Genomic DNA, 12,521 nt, shown 5'->3' with positions numbered 1-12,521 from the left:
TCTCAAGCATATCTACAATTTCAACATTAAACCTATAAATATTCTCACACAGGACCACCAAAATGTGAAATTTCTGAAGATCAACAAACCATTACGTTGCTGGAGCCCGAATCATTGATACTGGAGGTCCCAATGTTTGGTATCCCTGTGCCCAGTGTGACGTGGTCACGCAGCAATAGCGACATAGCTCTGTCGGATGATAGCCGAGTGAACATATCTTCCTCCGAGAATTTGACCAAATTGGAAATTGAGAAATCAAAACGGAAATTAGACAACGGAATCTTCAAGGCGATTTTGATCAACTCGCAAGGAAAAGCGGAATGTGAATTTCGAGTGTATGTGTTTGGTGAGTTATCTTGCATTTACTCGCATAAAAATTACAAATTTATGATACTATATATTTTTGATAATTGCAGGTGTTTGAAGGGCGTATTTCTGCAAATACTTATGTTCACACATTAATCATCATCACATATCATTCCAAATCATATTCGCAACATCTTTTTCTATACTTGTTTCTTCTAAACAGGACATACCCAAAATTACACCGATGTTTCCTGCAAGCTCTATTGTATCAAAACTCTTTAACATTGTTAATATTAATCATCCCAGAAGCAGAGCTGTTATTAATGAAGATTTAGACAGTTTCCAAGTTCTGTATCGTCACTTTTTCCATATAGTAATACATTTTTCTGACTCCACAGCTAAACCAGGTATTGTAAGCAACTTCAAGGCAGACGAAATCACAGCCACATCATGTTACTTGTCCTGGGATGCTCCTGTTGACAATGGAGGCTCGGAAATAACCTCCTACTGCGTTGAGAGGAAAGAGGAAGGGCGTAAAGCATGGGTGAAAGTAAATGATATTTCTTCTTATTATAAATTTATTTCTGCAAATCTATTTCATCCAATAATGCTCAGGTTGCGGATTCGGATGTCAATGAACTAAGTGCGTCAGATTTACGAAGAGGCAAGCGTTATTATTTCCGCGTTTGTGCCGTTACCAAGTACGGGAAGGGTGCATATGTGGAGCTACCTGATTCAGTCCTGGCCGAGGACCCATTAACACCACCTGGTGTACCTACTAATCTAACACATTCCAACGTGACCGCCACCACTATCACGTTGAGTTGGACCGCTCCAAAGGAAGATGGCGGGTCTAAAATTACAAGTACGGAAATTTGATTCGAATCAAAGACATTTCCTCACTTAACCACAATTCATGTCAGATTACATTGTGGAAAAGAAGAAAGAGACTGATCTCGAATTTGTCTTGGATCAACGAACCAAAGACAGCGATGCCAGATGTGTTGTGAAGGGGTTGGAAACTGATACTCACTGGGTATTTAGAGTTAAAGCTGTAAACACCCAGGGTCATGGAGACGCGTCCGCACCGACTGATTCAATATTAATCCAAGAAAGCAAAGGTGATATTCATACATGGTATTATGACAATAGTTCGGCACAATGATTCGAGTACTCGACTTTGAATTGTAATGATATGATTAGAGTAGAGAGATTCTATGATAAGAAAAGTTACATATTTGGATAAAAGCATACATGTTGCTTATTTGAACTTTCCAAGTCCTCCAACCAGCAAATTGAGAGATACTCGAAAACTTAATCATTCAGGTTCTCAATTGCAGCCAGCCATGACTATGACATGAGTCAGCAACTAATATAGAATTGGGAAGATCATTTTATGTTTATTAACAATTGATCACAAATGATGACATCACCAGCACGGAATTTAGAATAATCAGGGCGAAGAGATCGCTTAAGATCAATTTACTATTTTTAGATGCACCATCTTACAAGTGCCAGACGTGAATAATTAGCCTTATTTCAATATGAATATACTATTCAATCATTCTATCTAATTTACAACTTTACAAATAATTCTTCAGCTGCTCCCAAAGTCATACTGGACGAGGAATCCTGCAAAGGATATAAGGTCCGCGCTGGAACCAGTATTGACGTTACTGCCACAGTGTCAGGCCGACCTGCTCCAACCACAAGATGGACTTGTAACAATGCTGCAATAACTCCTAACGATCGTATCAATATTGACCAAACTACAAACGGAAGTGCACTACGACTGCTAATGGTAAGGTCATTTCATATATATATACATACAATTGTCATATATATACATGCATATATCTTTTTTGTTTGTCTATAACATACTTTAATTTACAGACCAAACGTGGAGATTCCGGCGAGTACACCATTTTTGTACAAAACGAACATGGCAAAGCATCAGCCCACTGCAACATTGTCGTGCTTGACAAACCTGGACCACCAAATGTAATCGGTATGGAAATGTATATTTACTTGTCTTTTGTTAATTTACATGTTTCTTTACTTAATATTAAGTTATTGAATATTCACACGAATTCATTGACTTGTTTCAAACTGCTATGTTACCTTCTTGTGAGTTTCAAAAATACCTCTTTTACCCTCTCCTCTGAAGCTATTGCTAAATTATTCTTTTTTGCAATCGGCAAATGACCATAGACATTATGTTTTTCATTTAGATTCTAATTATATTCCATTTTTTTTCTATATATGTAGTTAAGTAAATCTATTGAAAGTTTCAAGTGTATCCACCTCTGTAGTGAGATACTCCTGGCATATGTGGCTCGGATTTTATGATGATGTTATATCAAGACTCCCTTCTATAGCTTGTTCACCTCAATATCTAATGTCATTCAATTGCAATTTTATAATATATGCTTCTGATTTGCATAGTTGTCAAATAATGATAGTATCTCTCACTTTCACTCTTTTGCATCAAAATCCATATTTTGTATTAAATTCTAGATGTGGAAGATATGACGAATACAACCTGCAAGATAGTTTGGAAGGGCCCTATTGATGATGGGGGATGTCCGATTTCAAAGTATATCCTCGAAAGGAGGGAAGCTGGTAGGAAGCTATGGACCAAACTTGCCGACGACATCAAAAGCGATATCGCGCATTTTGATGTGACGAATTTGATCAAGAATAGAGAATACGAATTCAAGGTAAAAAATATGTTTGAATTTTAATTTTTTATATATTTGAAGGTCTGTGACGTCATATATGATATAAAATTGCTGTTTCCTTTTCTTTACTAGTTTCTGACTATTACTCCTGATGAGTCTTTGCCAAAAATATTCGGTTTTATTTCAATATGAATATATTATTCAATTGTATGTTGAAATTCTGTAATAGTTTAGTTCAACTTTTTTTTCATCAATTTTTTATTTGAAACTCTATATTTATAACTTGATTTCTATTCAGATTTCGGCAGTGAATGAGATCGGTGTCGGTGATCCCACAGCATCACCAGTCGTAACAGCCAAATACCCTTTTAACCCACCGAGTCCCCCAGACTGTCCCGTGGTTCACGATGTCACACGTAAATCAATGACTGTGACATGGAATGAGCCGGCTGACGATGGTGGAAGTGTTATTGCCGGATATTACCTGGAAATCCGGACTGGCGTCACAGGACCTTGGGTGAAGATCAACAAAGAGCCATTTAGCGGTGACACGTTATCCCATAAGCTGAGTAATTTGAGCAAAGGAAAAGAGTATTCGTTCAGGTATGATTAGAATTGGTGTTGAAGGTAGCAATAATACAGATATTTCTTCATTTGAATGTGTTGTGGCTAGAATACGGTTCCGGCTTTTATTTTTAACATGTACCGAGCAAAGTCTAGTCAATTTTCGTATTCTAGTATCACTTATTATAACGTCATAACGGTGATATTGACTTGAAAAGGTTCAAGTACTTATCTTGGCCACAACGAAAGTAATGCCGACTACATATGTCATTCAAGATAATTTTGTATTCCTGGAACTCGACCATTTCGTTAGGCTTTGAGGTCATTGTGTCGGGCCCGATCACTGCTTGGGAGGGATATTGTTCCATGAATATTAATTAGCTTTTTATAAAGGTTTTTCGATGCCTAGCCACGGTTAGGTTTCAAGGCGACTACGACGGAAATACAGCATTGAAGTTTTATTTTGTTGTTTTCATAAAATGTTACTCTTAACATTAGGGGCATATTTCTCTTACTCAACATAATCTGTTATCCATCTTGACGCTAATCATTACAATTAATACTTGACTCAGATTCAAGTACTGAGTCTTTGTGCAGAGCTCTAAATTCGCAAAAAAATGATGTTACTTTTATTTCAGGGTGTACGCCGAAAATATTGCGGGCATGAGCAAACCAAGTGAGGTCTCGCCCCTTGTCAAAGCATCGGACCCGATAAAACCGCCCAGCAAACCAGGCAAACCGAATATCATGGATGTAAGCTTTGCATACCTCACAAGGAGAATTCCTAGAATGCTCGACGATGTGAACCTATTTCAGATCACCAAAGACACTTGCAAATTGAGATGGCGTGTACCAGACTCCAACGGAGGTAGTCAGATAACGGGATACGTGATTATGATGAGGAAGAAAGAAGTGGAGAAGGATGCTTGGGAGGAGGAATATGCTCCTTGGGAAAAGAATATCACCGATTGCGAATGCACAGTGTCGGATTTAGTGCCTTTGAAGTATCACTATTCCTTCAAGTGAGTCTATATTTTCTTGACAACTATATGCGTAGGACTTTTACTAACTGCAAACTCAGCAGTCAGCATGCATCGTGAATATAGCAATTGATGAGCTCAGTCAGGAACAATTTCATTGTATATCAACAATCATATCATCAAATACATGTAGTGAGCTTAAGCCATCTGTTCGCCTCGATTACTCAAATTTTCATGCCAGTGCTAATAGTTGGTGGTATGATTGTTGATATACAATACTACTTTTAATTCTCTACTAGTTGCTGAAGTATCCTTGACGAGTGTCAGCCGGATATATTCCGGTTCATTTCAATATGAATATATTATAATAATTATTACTTCATCAATGAAATAGTGATTGGAAACTAAGGATTAGGAAAGATTACCTGATACATTACGGACTGATTACAGCATGGATTTTAGATACTGTACGCCAAACTATTACTTGAAACTGCTTTATTCGGACACTTTCCCTCTGAGTGCGCATTTCAACTCTTTCTTCCTGAATCATCACACAGAAATATATTTTAACGCTGGTGTTCAAACTAAAGGGTGTGCGCGCTCAATCGAGCTGGCCAATCGGAGCTCTCGGAAGAATCAGAAGCAGTGATATGCAAGCCAAAACTTAAGAGTCCGGATGCTCCGACTGATCTAAAAGCGGCCGGAACAACCAAAACTACCATAAAAATTCGCTGGCAAAAACCTATCAACGACGGTGGAAGTGAAATTACCGGGTATTATCTGCAATCTAGACAGATGCGGCGTCAAGTATGGCATGATGTTTCAAAGGTGAAAATTTGATTGCCATCCTCCTGTCGATATTCTATGTGTTATTTCACGGCTACGACACAATTTTCTCCAAATACATCCATGTAACCTATTCGCAGTTCAATTTCAAATCTACTAGTTTTATACGTAATTTTATCATTCGTTCTAGATCTATGTTTTAATCTTTAGCACACTTTGCCAAGTTGTTTCTAAATACAATAATGCAATGATGCGATAATTGTTTTTATGACAATTGTGTTATCACATACCGTAGTCGATGGAGATCCATTTCGTTGAACTATTGAGTCATAAGTACAATTCGAAGTGAACGAGCTATAGACATTTTGTTATCATCCGATGGTATAATTTGATCTTTCATAGACTTTGCCATGATGTTTAGAAAGCAATGAAATTTTGGGTTGAACTGTCAAATCCTAACGATTTCAGTAATATTTTACGATTCTGCATTTATTTTATTCTTGCGATCATTCGTCAATGCCATGACTTTCTCTGATATTCTATGTGACTAAGAATTACTGATAAATCAGTAATGTTCACTTGTTTGTAACTCACCAATCCTGTTTGGATATCCAGGCAGTACCTACTGAAGAATACGTCGTTACTGACCTAACCGAAGATAACAAATATGAATTCCGCGTATGCGCCATCAACGCTATCGGACAGAGCGGTTGGACCGAAAGTGAACCGATTGCTGCTGTATGCATGTTCAGTAAGTTATCAGGTGTAGAAATCAATCTCTTGTACAACACAGAGTTTTACATCTGCAGAAGTACCTGATCCACCCCGTACTGTTAAAAGTAGCGAAGTGTCGAAGGAGCATGTTTCTTTGGTTTGGAGAGAACCTATCTTTGATGGGGGTGCCCCGATAACCAACTACATTGTTAAAATGCTGGAGCTTCCCTCAAGGAACTGGGTCAAAATTGGTGACACTGGAAATGCAGACTGCGTTTTTAAGGTATTTGTAAATACATTTTGTTTAGTTTAGCATTCCTTTCTTTGGTGTTACATTACATACCAATAAGATATCTGAATTGATGTAATTCTTTTCGTTTGATATGTAGGCGTGTGCGTTGAAGGAGAACACACAAGTACAATTCACTGTCAGTGCTGAAAACGAAGCTGGAATGGGTGCGCCCAGCGAGCCTTCTGACCTCATAACAGTCAGAGATCCCATCGGTTAGTGAATTTTCAACTGTTAAACACAAGTCTTGACAAATGAGCATTAACCGAGGCAAACGACTGTGTACAATGTGTACAACTGTACATATACCATCAAAATCTCGGGTATTGAAACAGACTATCGTAAACAAATTAGTCACTAGGATACTTCAATTCGGATGAGGTCAATAACTTTGTACAAAAATAACTTCTCTTTCTCGATTGCGGGGATTCACTGATCGAATTTTTAGGTTGCGAAAAACAAAGCTGCTCACAAAAGTTTGCCCGATTCCAACTGGTAAATGTGAACGCATAGCGGTTTGAAAATTTCGAATGTAGAATTAAAATATTAAAAAAAATTCAAATTGTACTGTCAACCCCATGAAATTGTTACGTTGACTAAAAGAACGATGCTAAACAATCTTGTCTCAATCTCGTATACACGTTCACATCTAGCAGTTGTGATTGGGTCAAAGTTGTTTTGTGACGATTTTTTAGGCAACCTAACAATTTAATCAGTGAATCCATGGAAACCAAAAAAAATAATTTTTGAACAACCCTTGTCGTCAGTAATGAGGTACATCTACTTTTTCGAAATACCAAAGTTGGTTTTGCCTACTTTTACCATCTATTGAGGTGTTCATGCTTTTGACCACTTTTACTTCCCCTCAATACTTTTTTAGGATAAAATAATTCTTTTTATACTCTGCATTTTGGAAAAAAGAGTTTTTTATTACAACAGAGACGCCCGCGTCACCGCGTGATATCAACGTGGAATCATTCACTACGACTTCAGTTTCCCTATCCTGGAAATCGCCCGTCTCAGACGGTGGGGATAAGATTGAAGGCTATTACATTGAACGCTGCTTGGCTGGTAGCAATGACTGGACTAGATGCAACGTTCAACCGTTTGTCAACGCAACCGGCGAAGTCACAGGCTTGCGAGAAGGCAGAACTTACCAATTCAGAGTCAGAGCGGCTAACTCAGCCGGAATCGGTGATGCCAGTCCTGAAACAGGCCCAGTAACTGCTCAAAGGGCGGATGGTACGCCTATTTGTATCTTAGTAACTGATTTTGATATATGCGTCATCATGTGTGATTTAACAGCTGCCCCGACTTGTCAACTCGAGAGCAACGTCACGGTTGTTGCAGGAAAGAAATTGAGACTTAGAGCGGCCATCGATGGATTTCCTGTCCCGACGGTGTCTTGGAAATTTGACGATGAGAATTTGTTAGATACCGTGAAGGTAAGTTGTTATTTCTTCTATTTCTTGTAGGCCGAGATCGGTATGCTTTATTGAAAGACTACTCCTAGTCGTTGACTCTTCCTAACTTTTACCTTCATCGAAATCTTGTGGTGCTTTGAAGTAGTGAAATGATTAATAAAACTGATGTGAATTAAACTGAATGAATACTATTCCAAGCTCGAGAACAACTGACCACAATTTGACATATATTTCACATATTGACGCATGCCCGTCATTTTAATCGCTTTCCCTTTTATATTATAATATGTTACTTTTTATTCGGTGTGTATGTCTCTTATTTAGCTGCTTTCAAAGGTGAGTGCTGGATTAAAATAAGGCTCCAAGCCATTTCAACTCCTTCCTGTCTTTTCATTTTATCGCGCTATTGTTGTGTTTTTGAAATAATGAAATTATTGAAAGATTGAACTTATGTACCTACCATTATATAATGTAACTACCATTATATAATGTAACCTACTTATGTAAAGACACACCTGAAAAGTCTTGTTGTAGTGGGTAATGTTTTACTGCAATAGACGTTGTATTTAAAGCTATAAACATTTTCTATTTCATTCATATAACAATTAATTTTAAAACCTTAAATCATTTCCAAAAATCCTACTACACTTGCAGGCATCTGTGGAAGAAGGCGTTGCCGTCATATTTATTCCTGTTTGCTCACGTAATGAAGGAGGACGATATCAAATAACTGTCTCTAACAGAGTGGACACATGCGTGGCTTCATGTCAAGTCAAAGTCATCGGTAATTTCATGCTTCTATCCCCAATGTATTTGGCTTAAGCAGCATTTTGTTCTCAGATTCTCCCGGCGTATGTGAAGAATTGCAAGCTACCGACGTCAGGAAAGATTCATGCCTGTTGACTTGGAAGGAACCTCAAGACAACGGCGGAACTGAAATAACACACTATACTGTTGAAAGGTATGAAATCTCAATTGACATTCAGTAAGACTTCAATGTCATTCATATCCATCATGATATCATATATCATGGCTACACAACTAGGAAAAAATACGTATTACAAAGCTACACAAGTTAGTGGAAATGATATATATGTGATTTCGTGATCAACCCACAACAATGTCGCAAAGTACGAAAAAGCTCTGTTCTAAAACTGCCCTCATCAAGTTAGATTGCACTTGTATTATTGCTGTTGCGTTACTAACTTGGTTTTATTTTACTATTTGCTTCAGACGGGATGCAGGACGGCGTACTTGGATGCCTGTGGAAACGTGCGTTAAATCTACCGAGCTCAAAGTGAATGATCTTACCAATAATCAGAAGTACAACTTCAAAATTGTTGCTGTAAATGAAGTCGGCGCTGGCAAACCCACTGAGTTTCCCTACGATATCCTGATCAAAGACCCGATGGGTAACTTTTTCTTATAACCTGCCATAATGGCTATTGATATCTATGGTGTTTTCAGTACCACCGTCTGTACCGCTGAATCTCACATCATCCAATCCTACCTATAACACTTTGACTTTGAGCTGGAGAGCACCAGAGTCGGATGGTGGCGGAAAAATTATTGGCTACAACGTGGAATTTGTGGAAAAGGTAATTCTACAGATTTTTACTGTTTACGATGGAAATTTTGATTGTAATATGTTACATTATCAGGGCTCTGAGAACTGGTCTTTGGCGGCTAAAGGTCATCGAGAACGCAGTTATGTTGTAAAAGGACTTACTCCGAATGCTGAATATTATTACCGAGTGTCTGCTGTCAATGACGCTGGCCAAAGCCCGTTTGCGCAATTGGACGAACCAGTGCTTGCAAGAGACCCTCTTGGTAATTTTGTGCAGAACATTCCCCTAATAATCCTATTATGACTGTAATGACGTTCTGTCAACATAGTCACTTAAAGCCAGATATTTTATGGATTTTAAGCACTCTCATCTTGTCGGAGATTTATTCAATTGAACTCTCCTATTCAACAGCTGTTCCAACAATCGAATTCGATACTCTAATTCGACAAGGCTTGGAAGTACGCGCTGGTAAGGCTATCACCCTCAAAGCAACTTTCTCCGGCGTTCCGAAGCCAACAATCAAATGGATGCACCGCGATGAGTCTGATGTTGACATAACAGAAAGCAAGGAGCATGTCATAAGAGTAAGTATATAATAATATATAGCTTCATATATAATATGTGATATATGAACTTATATTACATATACATTGGATGAGCGCAGACACATCACAAAAATTCATGATATGTAATACAAAATTTTGTGCACATCTCTTCACAGGTATCTAAGGACAACTCAGAGATGGTCATTGCCAAAGCCAATCGCATAAATAAAGGGAAGTATGTGGTTACCGCTGAGAACAGTCAAGGAACTGCTACCGATAGTGTTGATGTGAAAGTTCTAGGTATGATGAGATATTTTGTATTTCCCTATTCCAATGATAAACCGTCCGGTCAATGTTCAGACTTTCCGAGTATCTGTTCACCTCCGTGGTCTTATGAAGACTCTACGAAAGAAGCGGTGACGTTGAAATGGAAGGAGCCGAAAGACGATGGCGGATCTGAGATCATAAATTACACTTTGCAAATGAGAGAGAGTAACAAAAAGGTAGTAATAATAGTTCTGATCTGATGACTCATCAATGGTGTGATCTGAACTGTTAAGTTACACAGATAGCTACGTACTTATTTATATCTTATATTATTGTATATGTGTTATTTATATATGTTTTGTTGCTTTTTACGTATTAAGTTTGTTTGCTGTTCATGTTCTGGTATGTCTATTCATAAGAATATGATTACAAATGATGAACTCACGACTTATTGTGTGCACATTTTTTATTCGGACTATATCAATTTGAATTGAAAATTTTAATGTTCTGGTTGAAATGGTAGATGTGCATAATTCAATTGCCGTAGACTTTATGCATTCGATTTTTCATAGGTTTGGAACAATGTATCGACCACGTTGTCTGGTACGAAATGGAGAGTGACTAAACTCATGGAAGGAAAAGAATACATTTTCCGTACCGCTGCTGAAAATAAACTCGGTCTTGGGCCATGGTTTGAAAGCGCGCCGTACGTTGCTAAGATGCCGTTTGGTGAGCAGATTTGATAGTGTTGAATAATGATGATTTTAAATTGACTTGACATGACCCGCATATCTTCTATTAACTGAAAAACTGTAATAGATCAATGTAAACTTGTGTTTTATATAGGCAACTTGACTTATTCATGATTCTCTATTTGTGCATATTCCTTAATCCTTATCATTCATTCAAATTATTTCTCATATGTTAAATGGATATATGAATAAATGGAAGTCGCTTGTGAAAAAAAACTCATGCCTCTTTGAGCTACTCGAATTAACTTGACCCTCTGGTGATTAAGATTTTAATGCTCACCCGAATCTGCTCATATTTGATTGCAATCCTTGCAATGACTTTCTTCTACAATAAATGGTAATGTTTTCGGGATTTTTTTGCTATTAATGTTGACGTCCAAATTTTTTCCTTCATTATTCAATACAAATTTCTAGACCCACCTGATGCACCAAATGCACCTGACATCGATGATGTGTCGAAAAATTCCATGACCGTATCATGGGAGGAACCCAATAACGGTGGGGATACCATCATCGGATATTGGCTCGAGAAGAAAGATACAAAAACCACGCGATGGAGTCGTGTTGCTCGTGAAAGAATTCGAGATCTCTCCTACCAGGTAATTATGATGCAGTTTGAACACGGACAAGGATACTTAAGTTTAAAGAGTATTACACTTTATTTTTCTGTGTGATGTTGTAGGGTCAATACGTTTCTTCTGAACATAAGATTGTCAATAAGACTACTTGGTGTATTAATATATCAAATTAGTTCCTGTACTGAACTTTGAGCAAAGTAAAACTAATTTTATTGGATTAATTCAAGCTAATCGCCAACAAACATTATTTTCTAAGCTAGTCTTGATATATTCAGCAGATATGCAAAAGCAATGGTATCTAGCTTAAGGCACATTTTCACATCTTCAGTCCATTTATTTGAACAGCCTTACTGCCATTGCTAAAGCTTGAGCAATTGAACATAACATAAACTGCAAAAGCTGCATATATATAAGAAATATATCAATATTTCCAGCAGGGTTGTAACCAAGTCACAAGGCTCCGAGTCACAAGTCAATCTCACTTTTATATTTTTGACTCGAGTCAAGTCGAGTCATTTTTAATTTCCACTGAGTCAAGTCCGAGTCCAAGTCAGCGAACAGAGGATCGAGTCCGAGTCATGGTATCATGACTCGAGTCCGAGTGCAAGTCATTGTGTTGACTGCTCAGTTTCCAGTTAAAGTTATCCTAAACCCACTTTTTATAACTCTGTATGGTGATATTGAATGGTTCGCATTTATAATATACCAATTTTCCTCACTTTTAGCGGTTTCTGGTCCCATTTTCAAGCACCAGTACCAACAAACGAAATCGCAATAGTGTGTTGGCTTCGAAATTACAATGAAATGCCGGTCTTGGCTGTCTGAATCTCGAGTCAATGACTTGCTTCGAGTCATGCGCAATGACTCAAGTCCAAGTCGAGTCAATACACAGACTGACTCGAGTCGAGTCATTTCCGTATTTGGAGAAAATGACTCGAGTCGAGTCGAGCCATCCGAAAATCGTGACTCGAGTCGGACTCGAGTCGAGTCATGACTCGAGTCATTACAACCCTGATTTCCAGTATTTTGAACAGCTTCTTTGAGGTACAGAACTTCAATATACAATT

The 12,521-nt window shown here is 38.0% G+C and overlaps 1 protein-coding gene across 1 annotated transcript in view; it reads left to right on the top strand.

Moving 5' to 3' along the window:
- LOC145439972 (titin-like) overlaps positions 1-12,521 on the top strand; it is a 515,551-nt gene that overhangs the window by 349,370 nt on the left and 153,660 nt on the right. The window contains exons 167-192 of the mRNA XM_080317640.1: positions 53-346; positions 705-856; positions 922-1,171; positions 1,230-1,427; positions 1,908-2,107; positions 2,200-2,314; positions 2,824-3,026; positions 3,286-3,590; positions 4,190-4,304; positions 4,368-4,573; positions 5,122-5,359; positions 5,933-6,068; positions 6,127-6,314; positions 6,421-6,535; positions 7,260-7,562; positions 7,626-7,765; positions 8,399-8,528; positions 8,585-8,705; positions 8,978-9,156; positions 9,212-9,342; positions 9,406-9,574; positions 9,724-9,896; positions 10,034-10,157; positions 10,218-10,360; positions 10,697-10,853; positions 11,291-11,475. Of these exons, the coding sequence (XP_080173766.1) occupies positions 53-346; positions 705-856; positions 922-1,171; positions 1,230-1,427; positions 1,908-2,107; positions 2,200-2,314; positions 2,824-3,026; positions 3,286-3,590; positions 4,190-4,304; positions 4,368-4,573; positions 5,122-5,359; positions 5,933-6,068; positions 6,127-6,314; positions 6,421-6,535; positions 7,260-7,562; positions 7,626-7,765; positions 8,399-8,528; positions 8,585-8,705; positions 8,978-9,156; positions 9,212-9,342; positions 9,406-9,574; positions 9,724-9,896; positions 10,034-10,157; positions 10,218-10,360; positions 10,697-10,853; positions 11,291-11,475 (4,670 nt within the window). The remainder of the gene's footprint in view (positions 1-52; positions 347-704; positions 857-921; positions 1,172-1,229; positions 1,428-1,907; positions 2,108-2,199; positions 2,315-2,823; positions 3,027-3,285; positions 3,591-4,189; positions 4,305-4,367; positions 4,574-5,121; positions 5,360-5,932; positions 6,069-6,126; positions 6,315-6,420; positions 6,536-7,259; positions 7,563-7,625; positions 7,766-8,398; positions 8,529-8,584; positions 8,706-8,977; positions 9,157-9,211; positions 9,343-9,405; positions 9,575-9,723; positions 9,897-10,033; positions 10,158-10,217; positions 10,361-10,696; positions 10,854-11,290; positions 11,476-12,521) is intronic.

Source organism: Botryllus schlosseri, chromosome 5, assembly GCF_051294905.1.
Source record: "Botryllus schlosseri isolate E-star chromosome 5, Bs_hap1, whole genome shotgun sequence".
NCBI lineage: Eukaryota > Metazoa > Chordata > Ascidiacea > Stolidobranchia > Styelidae > Botryllus > Botryllus schlosseri.
This window is presented reverse-complemented; position numbering and strand designations above follow the sequence as displayed.